Here is a 27,344-nt window from a genome sequence, read left to right on the forward strand (position 1 = left end):
CCAAGTATAAAAATGTAAATCCTGTGTTCAGTTAGATCTCTAGTCAATACAGACACATCTTGAAATAGAATGTTTTTTTTCTATTCAGCTTTTTACTTTTTTTTTTCTTTTTAATTTAAATATAATGATGAATTATTTTATCAACTTTGGATAAGAAAGACTTAACTTTTAACTTTGTATGAGAATCAGTCTCAACTTTTTCTGATGTAGCATGTGAAGCAGTAATATGCTAATGTTAAGGTCAACATTAAAATTTTGTTGCATTAAACTCTGCCCCTGTAAAGGTCTCCTTATCCTATCAGTGAGATAAACAGTGCGGTTGAAGTTTGTTATCACTCTGGGTTCCAGAATGTTACATTTAGCAGGTTTGAAGCCACCACAAATTCTCTAGGGAGTAGAAAACATCTATCTTTACCTTTGTATAATTACTTAACTGCAACAATAGCTTTCCCAGCTGGTAAGGCTATATGTTCCAGGTATAGCCAACACTGCAGTTAATGACAGCTCACTTAACTTGACAAAAGCTTCCAAGATAGCAAAGTTAGCTTTCTCAAGTTTACAGCTTTGAAATACCTAGGGTTGTGTCAGCATCAGGTGTGACTTTCAGATGATACCAATTCCCTTGCAAATCCTCTTTCTAGATATTGTACCTACTGCAAGAATCATGTAATTGATACAGTCACTAAACAACCTTATTATTACTAACAGCTCATTAATCCTTTCCAGGTTAAGAGGCAAAAACTGGGCTGCTCTAACAGACACTGTATTGCCTCTTGTTCTCAGCAATCTCCCTCCTGTCCATGATAAACCACAAGGACAGTTACTTCAAGGAGACAGGAATGGAAAACACAGACTGCTCTCTGTGGCAAGACAAGTCTGTACTCTTAATCCTTCACAGAAAGCACACTTTACAACACAGGCACAGATTGCTCCTTGCAAGTAACTTCCAGGTTCTCCAGTCTCTAGGTACTTTAAAAGATGGCAAGACATGGCCTAGCACTTCTGCTGATTGGAAGCTTACTTCAGTGAACCACTCCCTACTGATACAGCAATGCTTTTCACCACAAACTTCTCTGGCAGAGATGTGTTCTGGGTAAACCTAGGAAGGGGTTGGGAGAAGGGTATAAATAATAAAATTCCATTTGCAAAAGCAAATACTTGTTTAATCACTGTTTTCATTACATTTCCATAGAGACACTCACAGCTTGTTCTTAATAAAAAATAATAATAATAAAAAGGACCATTTAAAATATTTCAGAACTAAGTCAAGAACCAAGTCTTATCCATGGACTTTTATTAGCCTTTATTTTCCTATTACCTGACATTTCTTTTTGTTAGCAATACCCAGGAGTTAGCTTCAGAAAGTTATAACACCACACTTGGATTTTGTTGTTGGGATATGAGTAACATTGGCTATCTCTCTAAGTTCTTGCCAATGTGACACAAAATAGCGATGAAAAAGATGATGCAACTCATGCTCTCTTTTACAATAAGTGCACTTCAAATTCAATGTTCACAGCTTAGTTTTTTCCTTTTTCAACTGTTTCAAAATGAAGCTGATCTCTCTAGTCTGTACCACATAACTAGTGTTCTCCGGAGGACTCTTGTATATTGAAGTCAGCTTAACCTAAATGCTCTGGTATAAATATTGTACACATACTATAGCACTAACAGATTGTTTTCAACTGTAAAAGCTAGACCAGAATTAGCCTGAATTTTTCAACTGAATTACTTCAGTTTAGTACTCAATTAGCCACAGCAACAGATTGATGTGCAGCTTTATCCCATTCCTTTTTAACTCTCGATACTTGTTTGGTCCATGCTACTGTATAGAAGGTGATTTCAGAAGTTTTTCCTATCATATGAACTTCCAACTACGTGCCAACTTATGTAGGTAGCAGAAAGTTGCATCAGCACGGGTCTTCTGTGATAGATATTCATGCTGTACAACGTAATGCCAGAGAGATTGTCCAGCTAGCATCAGCTCGAAAAGTAGTCTATTCTCACAAGCACGGCATTTCTCCCCATATCATTAACCTTACTCAGCAGCAGCTGGGTACTTGCAATCTCCCTTTTCAGTACAGTAATATCTGTAGAAGCAGGGATGCTCCTTCTTCCACCTTTCTCCTCCCACTGGTTTTTTTTTGGGGGGGGGGAGTGTTTTTTTGGGGGGGTTTGGTTGAGGTTTTTTTCCCGCCTTCTTTCTGCCACAGAGTTGTATTGTAATCATATAAGCAATGCTCAACGTGCTCAATGTCCCATATCATCACAGCATAGAGAACCACAGCAAAACAAAACAATACCCCTCACTAGTGGTTTGTCAGAAAAAATTGCCATAAAATTACTTGATATAATTATTTTTCTATATTTCTAAAAGCTTGTTTCTCAGCTATCTGAGAAGCCATACACAGTCAAGCAGCTGTTAACTTACCATCAAGAGCAAGCATGGTCCTTAGCTCCTCCATTTGCCACTACTGTTGCCTCCACACATACCGCTAATGGTAGCTAGGTTTTCTCTCTAGCTTCCAGCATGTCTTCTCCAGGTTCTCACTTCTGTTCCTACCAAATACTTTTTAGTAACACCATTTCTATTCAAAAGAAAGGCATGTCAGAGAACATCTTCCTGGCTGCTGCCACTTCAGCCATACACAGCACCAGGAGGCAACCCCAGACACATTCCCATTAACAGTTAATAATGCCCCATTCCTTGTCCTATTGTATCTCCAGGAAGAGCACTAATGAGCTGTGTCCATGTACTCCTTTGGATATGTTCAGCATGGACATTGTTCGACGTGTTCTGTTTAGTGCCCCAATGCCTTACAGGCACATGTTATTTTGAGGAGAAGGGTGGTTAATTTTCAGGGACGGGCAGACACCCAAGTTTAGCAGTACAGTCTCTGGTATATAAAGGTTGAGAATCATTAATATTTAAGATGAAATAAATCACTTGTGTAACTTTAAAGAGCTCACCCTAAAAGAAAAGTCAGTGAGTAATTACAAGACTACAAGACAGTGACTACAAGAATGTTGCAGAAGGACTTTTTACAAGGGCGTGTAGTGATAGGACAAGGGGGAATGGCTTTAAACTGAAAGAGGGGAGATTTAGATTAGATGTTAAGAAGAAGTTCTTTACTATGCGGGTGGTGAGGTACTGGCACAGGTTGCCCAGAGAAGCTGTGGCTACCCCGTCCCTGGCAGCGTTCAAGGCCAGGCTGGATGGAGCTTTGAGTAACATGGTCTAGTGGAAGGTGTCCCTGCCTGTGGCAGGGGGGCAGAACTAGGTGATCTTTCAGGTCCCTTCCAAACCAATTATTCTATGATTCTATGAATTACATCCGATATAGAAAAACAGGTTCCTAAATTTAAGGGACAGAATTAAAAGTGTTTTCTTCGGTAGAGGTTGACTTTCACAATATTATAACATCCTCTTTCAATTTTCTTTTTTTAGATGTATATTTTGACAACAATGACAATTTTTGGAGAGGTGAGCTTTCACCATATCAGAGAATAGCTGTCTACAGCAGAGGTTTCCTATGACAAGATAGTCATTCATACAATATAACCTTCACTTTCATTTCATCAGAAAAGTTATATCCAGCCATAATCTGAAGCCAAACAGCCATAAATTGGAATCACAAGTGACATGTTACATAAACTAGCTCTCTGCAAGCAAAATACAAGGAATTTCATCTTCATGCAACAAATAGCATGTATCTTTGCAGTTAGAAGTTGTGCAATCTGTACCCCGATAGAGCTGATAGAGCTGCTTTGCATTTAGGACAAACTCCCTTAGCCTACTGGATAATATGACTAATAATTTACAGAACTAGAGCAAAAAAAAGAAAAAATCAGACCATCTCTTTAAGGCCAAAAAGGGTTTTGCAGGCTATCAGGGCAATTGGGCCATAGATCTGATCTTTCTCCAAGTTCACACAAAAAACCCACATCACTGGCATTGAAAATCACTGACTGACTAAATTGAGCTCTGATCAAGTCGTCACAGGTTGCTTTTGCAGGCTGATTTGTACATTATTAATCTTGCTATTCAGAGATGAGGCACAAGGCATGTGGTATCTGATATGGGACGACATCATATTCTCAAATGAGTAGTAGCACAGAAAACCGAGCTAGGCAAGGGGACAGAGATAGGATAACATAATAGATGACAAAATAAGAAGAGACTGGCTTATCAACATGAAAAAGTTGTCATTTTCTATCAAAACACCAGTTCATTGCCAGTGACAGGAACTAATTCTGTGCTGCAGAAAGGTGTTGATTTTCTCAAACTAAAAAAACTGCCCCATAAGTGTTACTGCTTATAAATTTACTCTTGTCTTCAGCATTGCTTATTTTTTCTTATAATAGCTGCTGCACCAGTTAGAGAACTGTGGAGGTAAAAATACTTGGTAAGGGCACATGATGTGTTAGTAACAGTACACAGAGCCTGACTAAGCTAAAAGGACATTAAAACACAAAAAGAATAAAATTTCATGTACAAACGTATCCTGTTTTGGCAACCTACATGAACTTAATAACTAATTATATAAATCTCTATTCCCCAAAGTTTTAAAACATTAAAATTTTTAGCATTCCTTGTAAATGCAAGCTGCTCCAGAACATAACCAATGAAAACTTGCTTCCTTTCTCATTTTGCCCTTTTCTCTGAAACAGTTGCCCACATCCTGCTTTTTGTCATGTTTTCAGAGATGTCTGCCAACAGACTGTAACTTCAGAGCAAATTATGTCAACAATAAGCACCCCATCCATAAACATAACCCTGCAAACCAACACCCCGCCCCCATTTCAAACTCCTTTCATAGAAGAAAACAAACAAACAACAAACCTCTCAAAACCCCCCATTTTCCACAAGTCTCATTTTCCAAGAAACCAGGCTTACAATATCAGAGCTGCACGCAAAGCCACTTCAGAGATACCCGACACAGAGATATGATGGTACCTCCAGTATAAATATGTTCAATGTCCACAGCAGGTGACGCTTACAGAAACTGATATGTCTTTAACTTACACAGTTCGGAATACAGGGCTTGCAAGAGTCAGGTATTGCAATTGCAACCCAAAATCCATCACAAAATCATAAATATTCTGCAAAAGTGTGTATGTCATTAACTTTTTTTTTTTTTTTTTTTTAGTGAAAAAGCTTCAGAGTTTGAACATGGAACTGAGTGGAAATCTCTAGCCTCTAGAAGACCTGATTCCTAACTCAGTTGGGAAAAGTAAAGTGTCTGCCAGCACACAGCATAGCCAGTTCCCTTATCAATAGTTTTCTAAGGCAAACTAAGTCTAATACTTACTTTTTATAGAGCTTGTTAAGTGACAATGTATTTCTTTTTTGCACGTTAAAAGTCCTATAAATTCTAGATTCAATTCTCTTTCATCTTGCCAGTACACCATCATTCAGTCATCTGTGTTTACAATGTAAATCAAAAATGTTACTTTTGTTGAAACAAAGAGGTCTATTAATTTGATGTCGTGGTTTGAGCCCAGCCAGTAACTCAGAACCACAGCAGCCGCTCGCTCACTCCCCCCCTTCCTCCCCCCGCTCCCGGAGGGATGGGGAGGAGAATGGGAAGAATGTAACTCCCACGGGTTGAGATAAGAGCAGTCCCGCAACTAAGGTATAATACAAAACCACTACTGCTACCACCAATGATAATAACGATTAGTGAAATAACAAGGGGAGAGGATACAATTGCTCACCACCCGCCGACCGATACCCAGCCCGACCCGAGCAGTGATCTGGGCCTTCCGGGTAACTCCCCCCGGTTTATATACTGGGCATGACGTGCTGTGGTATGGAATACCCCTTTGGCCAGTTTGGGTCAGGTGTCCTGTCTCTGCTTCCGCCCGGCTTCCCCTCCTCCCTGGCAAAGCATGAGACTGAGAAAGTCCTTGGTTGGAATAAACATTACTTAGCAACAACTAAAAACATCAGTGTTATCAGCGTTGTTCCCAGGCTGAAAGTTAAAAAACACAGCACTGCACCAGCTACTAAGAAGGAGAAAAATGACTACTATAGCTGAACCCAGGACAGTATCCACCCCTTATTCCATACCATTCATGTCATGCTCAGATCCCACATCTCTCAGCACACCATCACCCCTGTCCCATATATATACACATATATATATACACCCACACCCACACACAGAGAAAGATATCATTCCCTAGTCCATGGACCAATCCCTGTAAAATTGCTGAACTCATCCAGTCCATGATGTCAGGCTCCATCTCTTGTAATAGTCTTTCAGGGCAGGAGGGACGGTACGTAGTGTTGGGTTGTGGCCTGCTGATGATACCGCCAAACTCGTCTGGTCACTGCTGAGCTCATCTGGTTTCCTCAAAATTCATTCTTTGTTGAGGTGATGATCGGAGGGAAGTCAGGGTCAATTGCTGGCGACCTGAAGATATCTAGCTGGTGGGCTATAAAAGTGTTATAGAGCACGCAACAGCGTACAATTGAGTTCATTGGCTGTTTTCCCCCAAAATCAAATCCCCTTGAGGTACACATCGGACTTCCCCATCTTCCCGCATTACCCACCAAGTATATCCAGGTCCCTGAGCAAAAGCAACCCCACGAGTGGGTTTGCCTTTACCTGAAGCAGGAATAACCCAGACTGTCTTCCCCAACAAATTCTTTATGTGCACCACAGGAACTTTATCCCCCTCTACGGTACGTAAAAGTTCTGATTGGGCTGGGCCAGCCCTGTTGGCAGATCCCCTACTGTTAACCAACCAGGTGCCTTTTGGTAAATGTGTATCCCAGTGTTTGAAAGTCCCACCACCCATTGCTCTCAGTGTAGTTTTTAACAGCCCATTGTACCGTTCGATTTTCCCAGAGGCTGGTGCATGGTAGGGGATGTGATATACCCACTCAATGCCATGCTCTTTGGCCCAAGTGTCTATGAGGTTGTTCCGGAAATGAGTCCCATTGTCTGACTCAATTCTCTCTGGGGTGCCGTGTCGCCACAAGACTTGTTTCTCAAGGCCCAGGATAGTGTTCCGGGCAGTGGCGTGGGACACAGCGTATGTTTCCAGCCAGCCGGTGGTTGCTTCCACCATGGTAAGCACGTAGCGCTTGCCCTGGCGGGTTGGTGGGAGTGTGATATAGTCAATCTGCCAGGCCTCCCCATACTTGTACTTCAGCCATCGTCCTCCATACCAGAGAGGCTTTAACCGCTTGGCTTGCTTAATTGCAGCACGTTTCACATTCGTGAATAACCTGGGCAATAGTGTCCATCGTTAAGTCCACCCCTCGATCACGAGCCCATCTATATGTTGCATCTCTGCCTTGATGGCCTGAGGTGTCATGGGCCCACCGGGCTAAAAATAATTCACCCTTATGTTGCCAATCCAAGTCCATCTGAGCCACTTTAATCTTAGCAGCTTTATCCACTTGCTGGTTGTTCTGGTGTTCCTCAGTGGCCCGACTCTTGGGTACATGAGCATCTACGTGGCGTACCTTCACCACCAGGTTCTGCACCCGAGCAGCGATATCTTGCCACAATGCAGCAGCCCAGATGGGTTTACTTCTGCGTTGCCAGTTGCTCTGCTTCCATTGCTGCAACCACCCCCACAGGGCGTTTACCACCATCCATGAGTCAGTGTAGAGATAAAGTACTGGCCATTTTTCTCGTTCAGCAATGTCCAAGGCCAGCTGGATGGCTTTCACCTCTGCAAACTGACTCGATTCACCCTCTCCCTCAGCAGTTTCTGCAACTTGTTGCAGGGGACTCCACACAGCTGCCTTCCATCTCCGATGCTTTCCCACAATACGGCAGGACCCATCAGTAAACAAGGCATATTGCTTTTCACTCTCTGACAGTTCATTATATGGTGGGGCCTCTTCAGCACGCGTCACCTCCTCTTCTGGTGACATCCCAAAATCTTTGCCCTCTGGCCAGTCCATGATGACTTCTAGAATTCCTGGACGACTAAGATTTCCTATTCGAGCTCGTTGTGTAATTAGTGCGGCCCACTTACTCCATGTAGCATCCGTTGCATGATGTGTAGAGGAGACCCTGCCTTTGAACATCCAGCCCAGCACAGGCAACCGGGGTGCCAGGAGGAGCTGCGCTTCAGTTCCAATCACTTCTGAGGCAGCTCGAACCCCTTCATAGGCTGCCAGTATCTCTTTTTCAGTGGGAGTATAGCTGGCCTCGGATCCTTTATATCCCCGACTCCAAAAGCCGAGGGGTCGACCTCGAGTCTCCCCTGGAGCTTTCTGCCAGAGGTTCCAGGTAGGACCATTCTCCCCAGCTGCGGTATAGAGCACATTTTTCACATCTGGCCCGGCCCGGACTGGTCCAAGGGCTACTGCATGAACTATTTCTCGTTTAATTTGTTCAAAGGCTTGTTGTTGCTCAGGGCCCCATTTGAAATCATTCTTCTTCCGGGTCACGTGGTAGAGAGGGCTTACAATCAGACTGTAATTTGGGATGTGCATTCTCCAGAACCCCACAACACCTAAGAAAGCTTGTGTTTCTTTCTTGTTAGTTGGTGGAGACATTGCTGTTATCTTGTTGATCACGTCTGTGGGGATCTGGCGGCGTCCATCTTGCCATTTTATTCCCAAAAATTGAATCTCCTGTGCAGGTCCCTTGACCTTATTCCGTTTTATGGCAAAACCGGCCTTCAGCAGGATTTGGATTATCTTCCTCCCTTTCTCAAAAACTTCTTCTGCTGTATCACCCCACACGATGATGTCATCAATGTATTGCAGGTGTTCTGGAGCTTGCCCCTGTTCCAGTGCAGTCTGGATCAATCCATGGCAGATGGTGGGGCTGTGTTTCCACCCCTGGGGCAGTCGGTTCCAAGTGTACTGGACGCCCCTCCAAGTGAAAGCAAACTGTGGCCTGCATTCTGCTGCCAAAGGGATTGAGAAAAATGCATTGGCAATGTCAATTGTGGCATACCACTTGGCTGCCTTTGACTCCAGTTCATACTGAAGTTCTAACATGTCCGGTACGGCAGCACTCAATGGTGGTGTGACTTCGTTCAGGCCACGATAGTCTACTGTTAATCTCCACTCTCCATTAGACTTTTGCACTGGCCATATGGGGCTATTAAAGGGTGAGCGGGTCCTGCTGATCACTCCTTGGCTCTCCAGTCTGCGGATCAGCTTATGGATGGGAATCAAGGAGTCTCGGTTGGTGCGATATTGCCGCCGGTGCACTGTTGTGGTCGCAATTGGCACTTGTTGTTCTTCGACCTTCAGCAACCCCACAACAGAAGGATCCTCTGAGAGACCGGGTAAGGTGGACAGCTGCTTAATTTCCTCTGTCTCCAAGGCAGCGATACCAAAAGCCCATCTATACCCTTTTGGGTCTTTGAAATACCCTCTCCTGAGATAGTCTATGCCAAGGATGCATGGAGCCCCTGGACCAGTTACAATGGGGTGCTTTTGCCACTTCCTCCCAGTCAGGCTGATTTCAGCTTCCAGCATAGTTAACGCTTGGGGTCCTCCTGTCACTCCAGAAATAGAAATGGGTTTCACCCCTTGATACCTTGATGGCATCAGAGTACACTGTGCACCGGTATCTACTAGAGCCTTATACTTCTGTGGGACTGATGTGCCAGGCCATCTGATCCACACAGTCCAGTAAACCCGATTATCCCTCTCCTCCACCTGGCTGGAGGCAGGGCCCCTCTAATAGTGATCACAAAATTCTCCACTTCTGTCTTGTAGAAAGGGATTAGTATTCCTTATCACAGGAGCTGGAGTAAAATCAGCTCTTTCGCTCCATCTGGGAAACTGCTCGCCAGAGACTGGAGCAGCAGCTTTCCTGGGAGGATCATCCTTGACCATTGTTCTCCTCTTCAGTTCACGCACCCGTTGCTCCAGAGCTGAAGTAGGTTTTCCATCCCACTTTCTCATGTCTTCTCCATGATCCCGCAGGTAAAACCATAGGGTGGCCCGTGGCGTGTACCTCCTATATTTTCTTTCTCGAGCAGTAGGGCGCCTTCTGTTAATAGCTGAGACATGGGTTGGTACGCGTGGGGAGCTCGATAGATCGGATAAATCGTCTCTCAATTGTTTGAACTCCTGGGACAGTTTTTCCACAGCTGAAATGATGGAAGGGGTGAGATTGTCTTCGAACTCTCGGAGTTGACGAATCAGGCAATCCACTGTTGGTGATATTCCGTCATTCCAGGTCATTGATGCCAATGTGTGGGCATATGATGATGGCGCACTCCGTGTAAGTTTCCGCCACATGGGTCGTGTACATTCGACTTCATCTGGATCTACGGATGTGTTCCTGGAATCCGGCCTACGATAGATCATCTCTATAATGGCTGATTCCCTCAGGGACTGGATGCCTTTCTCTATCGTGGTCCAGTTGGCTGAGCGATTCGTAATATCGTCTTTGTAGAGAAACCTTTCCTTCACAGCTGCCAGGAGCCGCCTCCAAAGACTGAGGGCTCGCTTCTCTCTTGCAATTGCTTTGTCAATTCCTCCTTCCTTAGCAAGTGATCCCAGCTGCTTGGCTTCCCTACCTTCTAGTTCGTGACCGTCGGCCCCATTGTCCCAGCACCGGAGCAACCAGGTGACAATGTGCTCCCCTGGAAGACGGGTGAAATCTTTTCGCATATTCCGCAGTTCGGTTGAGGTCCGGGGTCGAGAAGTGACCTCTTCTTCTTCTTCCTCTTCCTCTGACCCACGTAGTAGTAACTCTTGTTCAGATGCTGTTGCATGTAGTAATGGCATTGGGTCTTCATCTTTCTTCGCTTCGCGGGTTGCACTTTGTGCCTTTCGTCTGCTTTTGCTTACAGGGGCAACAGACATTGTCACAAACTGGACATTTGGTTTAGCTGCAGTGTTTGTCACTGTGGTTGGAGTGGCTGCAGTGTCTGCCACTAGGATTGGAGTGGTTGCAATGTCTGTTGCTGGGGTTGGTGCAGCTGTTGTGCTTGGGAGTTGAGTAACACCAACAGCTGCATTATCTGTTGCTGTCGGGGTTTGAGTAGCTACTGTGCTTGTCACTGGGGTTGGTGTAGCTGCGGTGCTTGGAGTAGCCATATTGTCTGTTGCTGTCGGGGTTTGAATAGCTACTGTGCATGTCACTGGGGTTGGTGTAGCTGCAGTGCTTGGAGTAGCTATATTGTCTGTTGCTGTCGGGGTTTGAGTAGCTACTGTGCTTGTCACTGGGGTTGGTGTGGCTGCGGTGCTTGGAGTAGCCACATTGTCTGTTGCTGTCGGGGCTTGAGTAGCTGTTGTGCTTGTCACTGGGGTTGGTGTAACTGCTGTATTTGAAGTTGGAGTAGTTGCATTGTCTGGTGTGGTCAGGGTTTGAGTAGCTGTTGTGCTTGTCACTGGGGTTGATGTAGCTGCTGTACTTGGAGTAGCTGTGTTGACTGTTGTGGTCAGGGTCTGAGTAGCTGCTGTGCTTGTAGTTGGCATAGCTGCGTTGTCTGTTGCTTTGCCATCAGATCCAGAGACATTTTTTTTCCCTTTGAAGGTGCTGGATAGTGTTGAGCAGGGCTCTGTAGGCATAGGCCAAGCCCCAGCACGTTGCCAAGATTTGTCCCTCTCTGGTATAACCAGGACGACAGCACACCTCGTTTAAGTGTTTTACTAGTTTTTCCAGATGTTGCACTTGTTCAGTGGTGAAGTTCCAAAGCACTGGAGGGGCCCACTGGCCTAGGTACTTGCCCATACTATCCCACACACCCTGCCACTCATAACTGTCCAGCCTCAGGGAAAATCTCCTGGTGGTCCTCCTATATCGTCGTCTAACCCTAGACCAGATTCGAACCTGATACTGCTGAATTTTTGACATTAAACGAAATAGGATGTTCCTACGACGGGATGGCCGTGGGTAAAACACACTCCGTATGTTTGCCACCATGCTGATCCCCAGCACAATCAGCAGGCAGGTTTCAAGGGTACTCAAAGGCCATCTAAAACCTTCAGAACTCTCAACTGCTGTTGCAAATAGGCTGGTGGGGGAACGGGGGGTGAAAGAGAATGCTTCCTTCGTAAGTTTACCCCCCGAGGAGAAAAAAAAAAGATATGCAATTGCTAAAATATTTCATTATATACCTCCCAATGTATAGTGGTGATGGCCACGCTGGAAGCACAAACCAGACCAGTTTCATGATCAATGAGTCTATTGTATTACAAGTCATTACCATGAAGTACAGTGAAACAAGAACCTTAGCCCAGGCCCCCCAGCCGATAAACACTAAAACAGCAAATAGTGGCTGTAAGTAAGGTACAACATGCTGAAACTCTGAGATCAAGCGCAACACGTCTGAGAGCCAAATAATCACCATTGTGACGAGTAGTAACAATGAATGCTTATCACAAATATGATTAAACACACTCTGGTCAGATCTGTCGTTATCATCTCAACCTTTCGAGCCCCACGTTGGGCGCCAAAAAGAACTGTCGTGGTTTGAGCCCAGCCAGTAACTCAGAACCACAGCAGCCGCTCGCTCACTCCCCCCCTTCCTCCCCCCGCTCCCGGAGGGATGGGGAGGAGAATGGGAAGAATGTAACTCCCACGGGTTGAGATAAGAGCAGTCCCGCAACTAAGGTATAATACAAAACCACTACTGCTACCACCAATGATAATAACGATTAGTGAAATAACAAGGGGAGAGGATACAATTGCTCACCACCCGCCGACCGATACCCAGCCCGACCCGAGCAGTGATCTGGGCCTTCCGGGTAACTCCCCCCGGTTTATATACTGGGCATGACGTGCTGTGGTATGGAATACCCCTTTGGCCAGTTTGGGTCAGGTGTCCTGTCTCTGCTTCCGCCCGGCTTCCCCTCCTCCCTGGCAAAGCATGAGACTGAGAAAGTCCTTGGTTGGAATAAACATTACTTAGCAACAACTAAAAACATCAGTGTTATCAGCGTTGTTCCCAGGCTGAAAGTTAAAAAACACAGCACTGCACCAGCTACTAAGAAGGAGAAAAATGACTGCTATAGCTGAACCCAGGACATTTGATCAATTTTCTCCCATTCCTTCATAATTTTTAAGCATATAAACTCCCTACAAATTACACAAATAAAGATTGTGTGCAACTTCAGGTACCTATATTCAAATCTACATTGATTTCTGTCACAGATGATTTCTTATATTCATGTAGGGCTTTTTGTATTAAATTTGTCCATAACTGAATATTGCACTTTGAAATTTCATAACTTTTGCTTACCTCCCTCTTAACACCAAGTCTCTAGTCTGCATTATATTGATATTTAAAAGGTGCAGCTGTCCTTTTATAACATCTCAACTTCATAATTTGTGGTGAATATTATGCATGAACTATCTAAACTTTTTGGTTTTGATCACAAATCTAAAGAAGTGAATATGGATAAAATGAAGGGACACAAGTAATTTTGCAGACAAATCAGCATACTGCTGCATACCTGGCTGTGCACTAAAACATTTTCATTATCTGTTATCAAATGTTCTTTATGTGCGTTTCAGTATTTATTTTTGCATTAGTTAAGAAAATCAAAAAGCTCCAGCATTTTTAGCCATCTTCTACACAGCTTTCAAGTTTCTCTTTTTCTCATCTACTCTTTTTCCAAGAGGGACTGGCTTTTCATAACAACTTCTTAGACTTTTGTAAAAAGTATAAGTCTGATTAGTAGAACACCCTAGAGTAAAATATTTGCCATTTGATCACTACTTCTAAAAAGTAACAGTGCTATTGAAACATCCCATTCTCACTTTCAACTATCTACAAATGTTTAGGTTCCTATCAGAAAACTTTGTTCTTTTCACAAGAAGTTTTGGAACAAGTAAAGCATACACAATATCACTTAAAGAGCACATAACTCGTTTGACAAAAGAAAGTAATAGCCATTTGTCAGCTATGTGACACATTAAACTTCATGGAGAAATAAAATAAGAAAAAGGGATAGAGATTTATTACTAATCACTGTACTGCTTCACCGCTGCGCTAAACTTTGCTTGCTATGTTTCTATCAGTTTTGACAACAACTAAACACGCTTGTATTTAATTCTTGACCTAATCTGTCTTCAGTGTCTTTCACACTGCCTTACTGCTCTCATCAGTCTAGGAAAAAGCAACTAAAGGGTGAAGGATTAATAACAGTAAAATAGGCATCTATTTAATCACTCTTGAAAAAGAAAATTGTGCGAACTGGGAGAGGCAAAGATATCGGTCAGCATTCTTTCAACATAAAATAACCCAACTGTATTACATATGGCTACTTCATGAAAAATTAAAAAGAGCACAAGAAAACATGATACAGCCTCAGTTATGTACAGTTTAGAGGATCTCTAAAGTACAAGAATTAAACCTGATTCAGATGTGCCAAAATGATTCACCCAACTTGAAATTCAGTGGTACTAAGCTCAGAGTAGAGATGCCGGTACATTTTTCTTGTGTTTGCTCTTCTCAAAACATACAGCACCAAATATGCTACCAAATATGCTCAAGTTCAAAACTGTCAACCATTTAAAAATGCCTTTCTAATCTTTATTTTAATAATACCAAAACCCAGATAAGTAAATCTTCATAACGGTTCAATGGTTCCAGACCCAGCTCCATACAAGTCTTTTAAGTTTCTTTCAGATTTTCAAACCAGACACTTATGTTAAGCATTCGCATGCTAAATGAACCACTTCTTCCAGCTGAAAACTGTTCCATTGAGAAGTTAGATAGGTTTATATAACTGGAAATTAAGATGATGGAGATTTTTACAGTGTTACAGGAATTAATAAGGAATTAGTATTACAGGCAATATTTACTCCCAAAATACTTTCAGCTAGAAGCAGAACCTCGGTTAGTGCAGGCAAGAAAGAGCAACAGAAGTTAAAATATTCCCCACTTACCGGCACTAATTCTTTTTCTAATAAGTGCAAAGTAGATGAGCTATCTAAAGCATTAACACATTTAAAAATATAACAACAATAGTCAGCATGACCTTCATTAAAAAGAACACTACAGTATCACCATATTGAGCAAACATAGCCTCAATAGCAGTGCTCTCAGTATAAGAAGCATTTTTACTTGTCAGACACCTCATAAAACCAGCTTACAGGCTTCCCCATAAGTTGTTTATTACTAGAGAATTGTTAGCCTGCAGGAAAATTGTTGTGCTACTTCACAGTTCTTGTTTTGAAAACTTTCATCCATGGTCTAGATTTTTATAAACATAGAATAGCCACAACTGTACTCACTTTACAATTTCACTTCAATTGCATTACAGATAGAGAGGCAGTTCGCCAAAGCACACTTTGCCACTAAACTGGCAGATATGAGAGGGTAAGATAGATGTGTGCAGCATTAATCTTTCTAACCCCTAGAATATCAAGCTTAAAATCTTACAAAAATGATTTCACTTTCAGTGCACTACTAATACTCCTCTTGTTTACCTAGGGACTTCTCACAATAGTAGGTTAGAAATCTGCTCCTGTTAAGCTCCTAGTTGAGACAAAGATTTTACCTAAAACATTAGTAAAGAGGACAATTCGTCTTTCGCTGCCTAGCAATCTACTTAGAACAAGGCTTACATACACACTAGCAACTGATATTTCAACAGAAACAACCAAGAAACCCTGAACACCAAGGAGAAGTGAAAGATCTTCATGCTTGAAGTCGTAAAAGTTGTACTGAAATTTGAAATAAAAACTATTTCACAGTTCCATATCATTGTTATGGATTAATTTACCTAAGGAATTGCTAAATTTCATTTAAGGAACTTAGAGTATTCATTCCTTGTGTTGTGTTCAAGAACTAATGATAGTAGAAGTCATTAAGTGATTGCAGTTTTCTTACTTTTACTATATATAGATAATGTAAACTTTGATTAACTATTCTACAGCAGTTTTTCATATTCCATTCAGAAAAGTCTCATTTCTCTCTATGGCTACTTTGAACTAGTATTTAAGCTCTCTAACTCAATAAAATTCCAGGATTAAAATCTGATGAGTTGCATCCAAAATGGACAAAGTTAATAGGTTTTCTGAGTCAAAGAGAAGCCTAAGGAAAATATGTCAAAACACTCAAACTTGCAGTATTTCAGAAATAATATATTCAAAATACTGTATTAATAAGGTCCAATGAACAGTTCACAGTCTCTTCCCTCTGACATGAATTTCAATATTCATGCAAAGTAAAACAAAAGCCACTTGTACACATTTATTCCAGCTAACAATCAAGCAGTACTTCAAGGCAAGCAGTCCAGCAGGTAGTCTTTTCACTTTTTTCCTTCCCTTATACGGACCACAACACATTCTAAAATTCAAGTTAAAGCAAAAACAGTTGGGCCTTACCTCTGTCACTGAAGTCATCCACAAGAATGATTTCTGCTATTAGGCTGTCTGGAGTGCGGTTGATAATACTGTGTATTGTTCGCAGGAGTGAAGTCCAGCCTTCATTATGAAATGGGATAATTATGCTAGTATTTGGTAGCTTTTCCAAGTACACCTTGTGCTTACAGCTGGAGAGATAAGAAAATAATTGTATAAGCATACTGAAAAGTCTGAATTGGCATATACTGCCATCCATGTGGCCGTTCAACCATCGTGGTTTCTGGCATGAAATCCAGCAGTGTAATCAAGTGGTACTTTCACATAACAATAACTAGTTCATTTAAAATATTTATATTGCTTACGATATGCAATATATCTTAACAATGACAAAATTTAAGTGGAATGAACAAAAATAACAAATCACTGGTTTGAATTAAGATTCTTTTCCTTCACTGGAAACTTCTTACAAAATGACACAGGACATATCTTCTATGACATTACTTTCACAAAACAACAACTCTTATCAGAAAGAATTCTGAAACATAATATGAAGCAAAAGAAAACCTGAAATGATTTTTTTTTTTTGTCCATAGCATAAAAAAGAATTGTGAAAACAGCCTACTACAAGAGACAAACTCTAGACACAATTCAGTATTACCCTGGGTGATGTGTGCTTATAGTATGTGAAAGAACAACATCCACAAATACAACTCCAGCTTCGCATCTAGGTATCCAAAATGATTGCTGCTATTAAATACAGAGATAAACCAACACATGACTTTCAAAATGCAGACTGATACAAACAAGAAAATGTAAACAATCTTTCATTTTTGAAAGGAAAGCACTGCACCTTCAGCATTTTAATGGAATGGCATCTATGTAATATCAATGCTTAATCTTACCATTTTCAATATTCAGTTGTTTACATATTTGTGCAAAACACCCCATTTTTAAAAATAAATAATGGCTTTGTAATTCAGTTTCTCCTGATAGCTGAAAATATTTCACAACTAATGTTCAGGTTAACAGAACTGATAGGATTTCATCTTTCATGTTTTGTTGAAAAAGGGGGAGAAAGGGACACATTCCTTTGTTGTTAAGACACCGTGGCATTTTCAGCTCTGGGGACAAAGTAACTGAATGATTTCTCATTCTGCACCCTGATAAAGGTATCCCTATAAGCAGAAATGTCAGCTTTGTGATAAAGGCACAAAAACAGCAAAAAAAAAAAAAAAAAAAAAAAAAAAAAAGGGTAATGGTATAAAAGTTAGACCTGCAACTGCTAGATTTAAAAAAAGGGTAGGTATCTTTGCTGCTTTTCAGAAAGAATAATTATGCATATCAATTACTGCTGTAGGTTATAATGTTGATTTACACATATTTGCAGCTTAATTTGCATTTCTACTTGTCCTGGTTTTGGCTGGGATAGAGTTAACTTTTTTCCTAGTAGCTGGTACAAATATGTGCTGTGTTTTGGCTTTACTCTGAGAACAATGCTGACAACACACCGATGTTTTGGTTGTTGCTATGTAGCACTTTTCAAGGACTTTTCAGTCTCATGCTCTGCCAGTGAGGAGAGGCACAAGAAAGCCAGGAGGAAGCGGAGACAGGACACCTGACCCAAACTAGCCAAAGGGGTATTCCATACCACAGCACATCATGCCCAGTATAGAAACCGGAGGGAGTTACCCAGAAAGGACTGATTGCTGCTCCCATCAATCTGGGTATAGGTCAGCAAGTGGTGAGCAGTTGTACTATACACCACTTGCTTTTCTTGGGGTTTATTCCTCTTTCTCCTTTTCATTACAATTATTACTAACAATAGTAGTATATTTTACTTTGTTTTGTTTCAATTATTAAACTGTTCTTATCTTAACGCATAGGTTTTATCTTTTTTCAGATCCTCCTCCCCGTCCCACCAAGGGCTGGGACGGGGGGTAGGGGTGAAACTGAGTGAGCAGCTGCATGTTACTTAGTTGCTGGCTGGGGTTAAATCACGTCACACTTTATAAATAACACAAATCAACATTTTATAGTTTATTGTACAGATACCACACTGACAAAGTGTTCCAAAGAAATAAGAAAAAACTCACAGCTACTACAGTTGTATTTGCAAAATATTAACTGTTATGTAGTCGCGAATATGCAACCAAGTTTTTGGATGCTTTCTTAAAAAATAAGATTTAAATTTGTAATTCAGACATTTCTTCCTTAGATGTGGCAACAATAAATTTAATGACAAGCTGTTTGCAAAAATAATACTTTTTGAAGCTTTTTAATAAGCAGTTTGCTGGTAGAACATGTATACACCCTGGAAAATGGACAGTCACTGCAAGAATGAGAAGTTCTGAAGAAAACAGTGCTCATTACCTAGTGACAGAAAAGTCTAAGTATATATTCTAACATTTTGGGAGGAAAAAAAAAGAAATCCACTGCAGCAACAGAATTAAGTAAAAATTCTTTTTCTTATCTGTAGGAAAAAAAAGGCTGTCAAATTAAGAACGCCACCTACCAAACCCACCAGCTACTGTTGGCAGCTGTTTGCCAACAGTGGTGTTTCCTGGACAGGAACAAGTGCAACTATTATACATGCACTTATTATGCTATTCTTCAAAGTATAATTTTTTTCCTCTAGCATTTTTAACTCCCAGTAAGTATGATTTTTAAAATGAATGAAGTTCTCCATCTCATAAAACCCCAATGCAACACACAAAACCCCAAAATACTACAAAAAACCCAAGCAAAACAATGTCACACATCAGAGTACAATTTTCAAAGGGTAAGGGAAAAAAATAGTAATACCCAGAATATGTAAATACATCAGAATGCTGTTTCTTTCTAAACAATATATCTTTTGAAAGAGATTGTAGTGAAATTTGTGTATTTGCATGATCAATATTGTAACCTTAAATGTATATGGATGGGAAGGTCATTAGATTTGGATACTCTCATTGATGGTTTCAGGGTATTTGCATATTCTAAGTGATGAGAAGCAGCAACAACATTGATGGACTTAGCTTTAAACTAATTAATTCTTCCTACAGAATAGAGTTTTCTATTAAACCCAGAAGAAGGCCACGCTTATAAGATAGAAGACAAAAACACCTTACATTTTCTTAACCTCTCCATCATTCCACTTTGACCTCTAATTCTCATATTATTTACTTTTACTTTGATAGTGATTGCAAAGGTACCTGACTACGTGAACAGATTTCCAGTAAGAGCCACAAGCCACCAAAATGCTTTTTTCTACTTTTTTCAAATAAGCTGGTCAGATTCTCAAGTTAATAGAAATGGAAACTTGAATTTCATCATCTTCTGTTGTTAAGACTGTCTCTTAGGTTTCATAGCGGTGCCCTACTAGCCTTTCTTCAGCAAGTTAAATTCTGCTCAGTTTTAGCCCCTTGGTCTCTGACACAAGACTTCTAATTGAACAGAAGATCACTCTGTTTATAGAAGATGTGATACAGAAATCCATTTTACCTGAAGTTCTATTCACCATTACCTAAAGCAGAGTATAGCTGGCTTTGTGCTGTGATGGGCTGCAGGACAGATCTGCTAGACAGCTGTAATGTTCAGAAAAGGCCCATGAATTGCAATAAAGACACAGAGATCCACTGCTGAGACATTGGCTTTAACAAGAAAATAATCATATATATGTGCAGCATTTGTTCAAAGTCCATCAGTGTGGTTCTTCATATTCTGCATAACAGAAGTGATGCCAAACACCCTGGCTGCAAGAAGACTACTTGGAAGCAGAGTAGTATTGCTTCTTGTAAGCCATTGCTAGTCTTCAATATGATCAGGTCTTTGAGCATAGAAGAAAAAACTAGTTATCACTAGGTAAGAGTGAAGTCCATAGTTATAAACTATTATTATATTTAAATTTATTAATGTGTCTACAACACAGAATAAACCAGTCTAGGTAGATGAATGATTCATGTATTAAGCAGAAAAGTTTTTATATGCAACAGTAACTGACAAACCGATAAATCTTGACACACATAGCATTAACTAATACTTCAATTCACCTTTTAGTGATGATAATGGTGTTCAAAACCAAGAGGTATCAGCAAGTTATCAGACAAGCTACTAGAAAGATACTTTTACCATTAACCACAACAATTTTGCCTCAGCATCAAAGACTTTTAGAAGGGTTTTTTCAACACTTATAAAAAATTCTGTAGAGTGCATTTGGAGAGGTGCTGACAAAGTTTGGTCATAGCTTCAAACTAACTTTGCTTTATTATTCATGGTGGTTTCAAGGTTCTAACATACTTCTTAATAAATATCTCATTTTTCAGCCACTGTAAAGTCACAGTTTCAAGACCATATGCTTTTTTGCTCTCAGCAAAATAATCCTAACATGATAACAGTGTTTTAAGCACTCCCAAGCAAAATACTGACTTTAATATGTCTATTCTCTAAAATTAATCTGGTTAATAGCTTAACTACACTGTGGAATGAATGTTTTAAAACTGAGATTCTTGATTCTCCAAAGAAGTGAGAAATTATAATTCAAGAGACTTTCATATTTCCTGAAGAATGCAATCTTACCAAAATTTATTAAAATAAAATATAAAGCAAGGTTTACTGTAGAAAGAAAATCTGCTATGTATAAAAAAAGGATTACCATTACTATTGAATTTTAACAGTTTTTAAAATGAGCACTAATACTCATTAGGTAAAATTTTTTTAATTATGGCATATGTTAAGTGAAACTGAACTGGCCTCCTACAGAAATACTTCAAATACAGCTGAGCAAAATATTCTTATTTTCCAAAGCCTCACAATTTACCATTTACTTCAAAATTGCAGCATCCAAATGTCTCAAACAACAAATTGGGAGGGAGTAAAGCAATAAAGAAACAACAGTATGTATCTAGGACTCATGGCAGGAATACTATTCAAGGGGGAAGAATAACTCAACAACCGAAACTAGAAAAGCACTGCTACTCAACATAAGCATTTTCTGCTTAACCTTAATAGGATACTACAGACTGACCTTACTAAAGTATTACAGATGCTTTCCTAAAGATGCGTCTTTTCTTGCAATTAAAGATCATGTATTTAAGTGTAACACACCAGCACTTATTTGTGGAACAATGTTGAATAATAGGTTCAATAGCTAAGGTTAACAGAATGACAATTTCTTAGCACAAATGTTAACAGATATCTGCAAACTTCTTATTTAATAAATTCTTAAATCTCAGAATAATTTCTGTGTTAAGTCTGAAAATTATATACAAAAGTCTTGGTAGGAATACCTAGGAAGAAAATAATCATGATAAGCATCTGTCATTCTGCTAGGTAAGTAGCTCACACCTGTATTTTCTTACTGAAGTTACTACATTAGTATTCAGAAGAAAGGGAGTTTAGAGGAGAATGTGAAAGGGGTATTATGCACCTCCCTCACACAAATCCTCAGAATTATGAAACAACATTAGCAATTTTGACTTTGCCAGAAAAATATTTTAGACACAAACACTTCTTATGTAAGTATGAAAAAAATTAGCACCAAATGGTGAATTTGCTGATGAATCAGATGCAATGACATTTTCAAGATTATCCTGAATGTAAAGTTATGAACTTTGATTTATGCTTTCAAATATTGCTATCCTTGATAGATCTTGTCTTTTTTTCCATGATATTTCATAACTTGATATCTGATATTTCTTATCAAAGAATAAAACTACATCACTAGATTTGTCCCTTAAAGAGTTTCAGATAAGATTCTTTTAAAAACAGAGGACCTCTCTACCAGGGCATAAGCAGTTTCCAAATTAATTTTAAAAGTAATAAGTACCTCTTCACTATCTCTGGACATAGAATCTCCCTCTTTCCTTTCCATTATTAGATACATTACTAAGCACTGATCATCTGTAGGATTCAAGAATGTCATTTTGAAAAAAATGAACTCTGAAAGCTTCACAATAGTTTTTATTATACACAAGTACCAAAGAGTCACCAGGAAATGATAAGTAGGAACTCAAAGTTCTTTACTAAAAGCTAAGGTGGAATTCATTTGTAAATAATCTGTATAGTGAAATATATTAAATTTAGAAAACTGACAAAGTGGAACTTTTTACTGCTCTGTATTTGGCATGGTGCTCCTAAAGTTTATCATGGCTGGACATTTGCTGCCCTGGAGTTCAAGGCTTTTTCATAAAAAACATACACTCTTTAACTTGCCCTAAACCACTTATTACTGATTTAGTTATTCTTTTGAGATATAGAATTCTTCTGCTGGATTGAAATAAGAATCAAACCTGAGTTTCTGAATAAAACAATTTTAGAGCCAATTTCAAAGTTGCAAGGACACTTTCAGAGGGTTAAAGGAGTAGCAAGAGGTTCCTTTATTACTGAAATACTAACCTGCTTGAGGAATTAAAAAAATAACTGTCACAGAAACATCTGGAAGCTATTTGCAGCAGGCACTAACAAAATATAACCTGAAAAGAGGACCACTCATAAAAAGAGAAGTCGTGAAAGGAATTACAATTACACTTTGTTATTCACTACTGAGAGTCCTAAGATGATTATGATTTCATTTGTAGGTTAGCCTACTCTACTGGGCAGAAATAAAGAAACAGCATCCTTTTACTTCGAGGTATAGGGATAGTTCTGTTTAATTCCTTGATGAGCTTATAAATAGGAAAAAAAAAATCCTAAACTATCATACTAGATTAAGATGCAGAACTGCAAAATTCTCCATATTTACAGCTTCTCTGTTAACAGAAACATGTAGAAATCCACTACCTCTGTATAAGAGCAAATGAAACAAAATGGGTTTCTAAAATGATGAAAAAGGAGAGCAGGGCTGGCACCATTTCAGCTACTTTACAGCAAAAGCCGATTCATAAAAGCAGCAATGTGTTTGACCCTGTGGATGTAACAATAATATTTTAGGCACATTAAGGGATGGCAATAGCAATGTCTTGGCCAGTTACCAGGCTCTGTGCCTTCTAGACACCACAGCCTTGTAAACCACCCTTTCTGATAGATAATAGCATAGGAGGAGTTAAATCTCTTGGAGGTATCGCTTTGCTGCATTTAGGAAGCAAGATAGCAGCCTACTACTGCAGATACTTGATCATGAAAGTAGCCCACCTCCAATTTTCTCCTCTTGCAGGAAGTGCCAAAGAGCAAAACAGAAAGGGATTTTCAAGCTTCCACCCCTTCTCCTCACTCCACCATCCCACACCTCCTCGCCCCGCCCCCAGCTTTGTCAGCACATGCTTTCATACCTGAGCAGCTTTTTCATATCTGACCTTTTCTACCCCTTTATTAAAGCAACTACAGCACCCACTGGGCTCCCAGTGGGAAACTACTACTGACAAGCCCTCTATAAACTACCAAGACAGAACATTTTCCAGTGAAGATTTACATAGCATGTGAATTAGCATGTCAAAGTATTCAATTCACTGCAGCAAGCTTCAGTTGCACCATGTTTCTGCTCCAATCTAGCTTTGTCAACAGAGCCCAGTGAAGCAGTGTTAACTAGTAATTTCTGCTGCCATTTGACAAGGCTGTAAAATTAGCTTGGGTGTGAACTGATGGAGGGGAAAGTAATCTTTATTTTCACAGAGACTCACAGCTGGGAAGCAAGCAGACATTACTGGGTATGCGCCTCAGTAAATATTACAACACTTTTCCCCACTAGAACAAATAATCCTTCTCCAGAACATTATTGCTATTTTCATGACAATAAAAAAAAAATAAAAATTAAATTAAATTCTGCAGTAGTGTCCTGGTTTCAGCTGGGATAGAGTTAATTTTCTTCCTAGTAGCTGGTAGTTGTTGCTAAGTAATTCTAATCCTGATCAAGGACTTTTCAGTCTCACGCTCTGCCAGTGAGGAGGGGCGCTAGAAGTTGGGAGGAAGCAGAGACGGGACACCTCACCTGAACTAGCCAAAGGGGTATTCCATACCACAATACATCATGCCCAGTACATAAACTGGGGGGAGTTACCTGGAAGACCCAGATTGCTGCTCAGGTCAGGCTGGATATCGGTCAGCAGGTGGTGAACAATTGTATTGTGCCTCACTTGTGTTTCTTGGGATTTATTTCTCTCTCTCTTTGTTGTCTCCCTTTCCATTACAATTATTATTATTCTATGTTATTTTATTTCTATTAAGTTGTTCTTATCTTAACCCACAGGTTTTTGGGTTTTTTTGGGTTTTTTTCCCTCTCTGATTCTCCTGCCCATCCCACTGCAGGGAGACTGCAGGGTGAGCAAATGGCTGTATGACGGTTGCCAGCTGGGGTTAAACCACAAGTAGAAATAGTCTGCATTATTGCTATTAAACATGCAACAAATAACACTTCTTGGAAAGTAAACAGGCAAAGCCCTGTGCTCTTTATGTACGTTTTCCTCAGTATGGACTTCATCAAAGCTGATAGACCTGAATTAGGCACTCGTTACTTTATGTCATAGAATGGTTAAGGTTGAAAAGGACCTTAAGATCATCTAGTTTCAACCCCCCTGCCATGGGCAGGGACACCACACACTAAACTATGTCACCCAAGACTCCATCTGACCTGGCCTTGAACACTGCCAGGGATGGAGTATTTACCACTTCTTTGGGCAACCCACTCCAGTGCCTCAGCATCCTCACTGTAAAGAACTTCTTCCTTATATCTAACCCAAATCTCCCCTGTTGAAGTTTAAACCCATTAGCCCTTGTCCTATCACTACAGTCACCAGCGAAGAGTCCCTCCCCAGCATCCTTGTAGACCCCCTTCAGATACTGGAAGGCTGCTATGAGGTCACCACGCAGCCTTCTCTTCTCCAGGCTGAACAGCCCCAACTTTCTCAGCCTGTCTTCATATAGGAGGTGCTCCAGCCCCCTTATCATCCTTGTGGCCCTCCTCTGGACTTGCTCCAACAGCTTCATGTCTTTCTTATGTTGAAGACACCAGAACTGCACACAGTACTCCAAGTGAGGTCTCACGAGAGCAGAGTAGAGGGGCAGGATCACGTCCTTTGACCTACTGGTCACACTTCTTTTGATGCAGCCTAGTATATGGTTCGCTTTCTGGGCTGCAGTGTCAATTTGTGTGATTTCGGTGTGTCATGGACAGTCTCTCCATCAGCACTGCATGTCTTTGAAGAAATCTGTCAGCGAGTTTGCCTCACTTTGTCCTTCGAACCAAAAGGTTTCTCTAACCAAGGGAAGAACATAAGAGACAGATAAGCCTCAAGACACAAAGCTCTCTGTGTTAGCAAAGCTTTGTTTACAAGATAGTGAGGTATAACACTATCATGGAAAGATCTTACAAAAAATTAAAAAAAAAAAAATCACTTTTTAACATGCTTTAAGAAACTTATCTACTCACCCATATGTATTAAAATCAAGCTTGGAAAACAAATGCATATAGAATTTTATACCATCTCAAAATCCCTCACAAGCAAGCTTACATCAGCAAGCATCTTAGTATGATAACTATATTTCATCTAAACCTTGCACTTTATGCAAACCTAAACCTATGAATTCAAAAATATCATCCAGTAGCCCAATTTATATAATATACACACCCCCAAACCGCTTGTGAGAGAGAAGACTACAAAAATATCAATGTACTCAGAAATCATTCACTCACACCAAGCACATTTATGTGATTCTGTTAACATCTGTCTGACTTTTGAGAGTCAGCCAGACCTTAACACAATCAATAAAAAGCCTCTATTTCAAGTCTAGGTTCATCTTCCTGGCTAAAGAAAAAAACCAGGATTAGAATCTCAGGCTTTAGCATCTCAAAGCGCATCTTAAGAATGCTACTTCAGGAACAAACCAACTGGTATTTTGGTCAACTACCCTTAAACTTCTGCTTCATAAATCCTAATTATCCATTTACCAGTCCCCCTTACATTTCAAAGCTATCCCAAAGGCTTCTAGGAACCCTATGGCGTCCAGTCCTCCCAGTTTTGTGCCAGTCCTCAGGTACTTCTCCCAGTTGTCTTGATCCTGAGAGGGGCCTCAAAATGATATCAGTTCTTCATGGGTACATCCCATCAGGGCCTATGGACTTACTACATTCAATTTGCTGAAGTATTTTAAGATGGTTCTTTCTGATCTACCTACATCTCTTCTCCACTCCTTTTCACAGCAATATGCGACCAGGCTCACAGGCTCACACCTCTCTCTCAATATCATCTTCCATACACAATATATGAGATAAAATAATGGGTGAGGTCTGACCAGCACCTATAGCACCAAAATCACAGCTGGTAGACATCGGAGTAAATGCCGTCAGAGTGCTGCCTTCAGGCATCATGGATCACATGTGCCAGCAAGATAAGCAAGTTCTCATGCCTGCTACCACATCTTGTGGCCAGCGCAGCCTTCAGAAAATTAGAGCTCAATTATGTTATTCATAATCAAACCAGACAAAAGAGAAAGAAGTTGCCTTTTCATTCCAGCCTTGCTGCACATTTACTGTCCCTATTACATGAGGTCTAACAGCTAATTCTATTGCCAGTGAGAATGTACTGCTGGCACTTGCTGTGTTTTGTTATTATTAGAGCTGAAATTTCAGTTGCTTAAGTATTCAGTCTTATGCAAATTCACATTAGATACCTGCCTAATTGTACAGAAAAAAAACCCAACTTGGAAAGGAAGCAAGAATGGATATATAAAGCAAGGTGTACTGAGGCTTTTCATAAAACTATTAAATTAACATCATATATCATCACTTTCACCTGTGACGCACAAAGGTACAGATCCCCAGAACATTCCACATCTCACACATCTTAGTGAAGTTACACATACTTTCCAATTTGATTATTATGTGAGAGTTTGAAGTTCTGGCTTTAATCGCTTCCAAATGCTAATAGACTTGGCTATCCCAGACATACAAAACTGGCTGGAGGGTAATACCCTTCAGTATTCCTGTCCCTATTAAGGTTAGATTTCTCAGTTGTGTTTACTGTAGCTTGCTATTTTCTCAGCAGTGTGGGAGGCTTCACTGGATTTTAAGTAATATGCAAGGCATCTAAACACACAAGAACTACTTTCCTTCACTTGTATAAACAGCTTATTTCTTTAACAAATTCTTTTCAGTTAACAGAAACAGACCCACTA

At 40.4% G+C, this 27,344-nt stretch overlaps 1 protein-coding gene across 3 annotated transcripts in view; it reads right to left on the reverse strand.

Moving 5' to 3' along the window:
• The window catches only part of GALNTL6 (polypeptide N-acetylgalactosaminyltransferase like 6), a 477,061-nt gene that overhangs the window by 259,589 nt on the left and 190,128 nt on the right, over nt 1-27,344 (reverse strand). For all 3 annotated transcript variants that reach the window (XM_030493369.1, XM_030493368.1, XM_030493370.1), the window contains exon 4: nt 16,281-16,447. In XM_030493369.1, coding sequence (XP_030349229.1) covers nt 16,281-16,447 — 167 coding nt within the window. The remainder of the gene's footprint in view (nt 1-16,280; nt 16,448-27,344) is intronic.

This window comes from Strigops habroptila, chromosome 7, assembly GCF_004027225.2.
Source record: "Strigops habroptila isolate Jane chromosome 7, bStrHab1.2.pri, whole genome shotgun sequence".
NCBI classification, from domain to species: Eukaryota; Metazoa; Chordata; class Aves; order Psittaciformes; family Psittacidae; genus Strigops; species Strigops habroptila.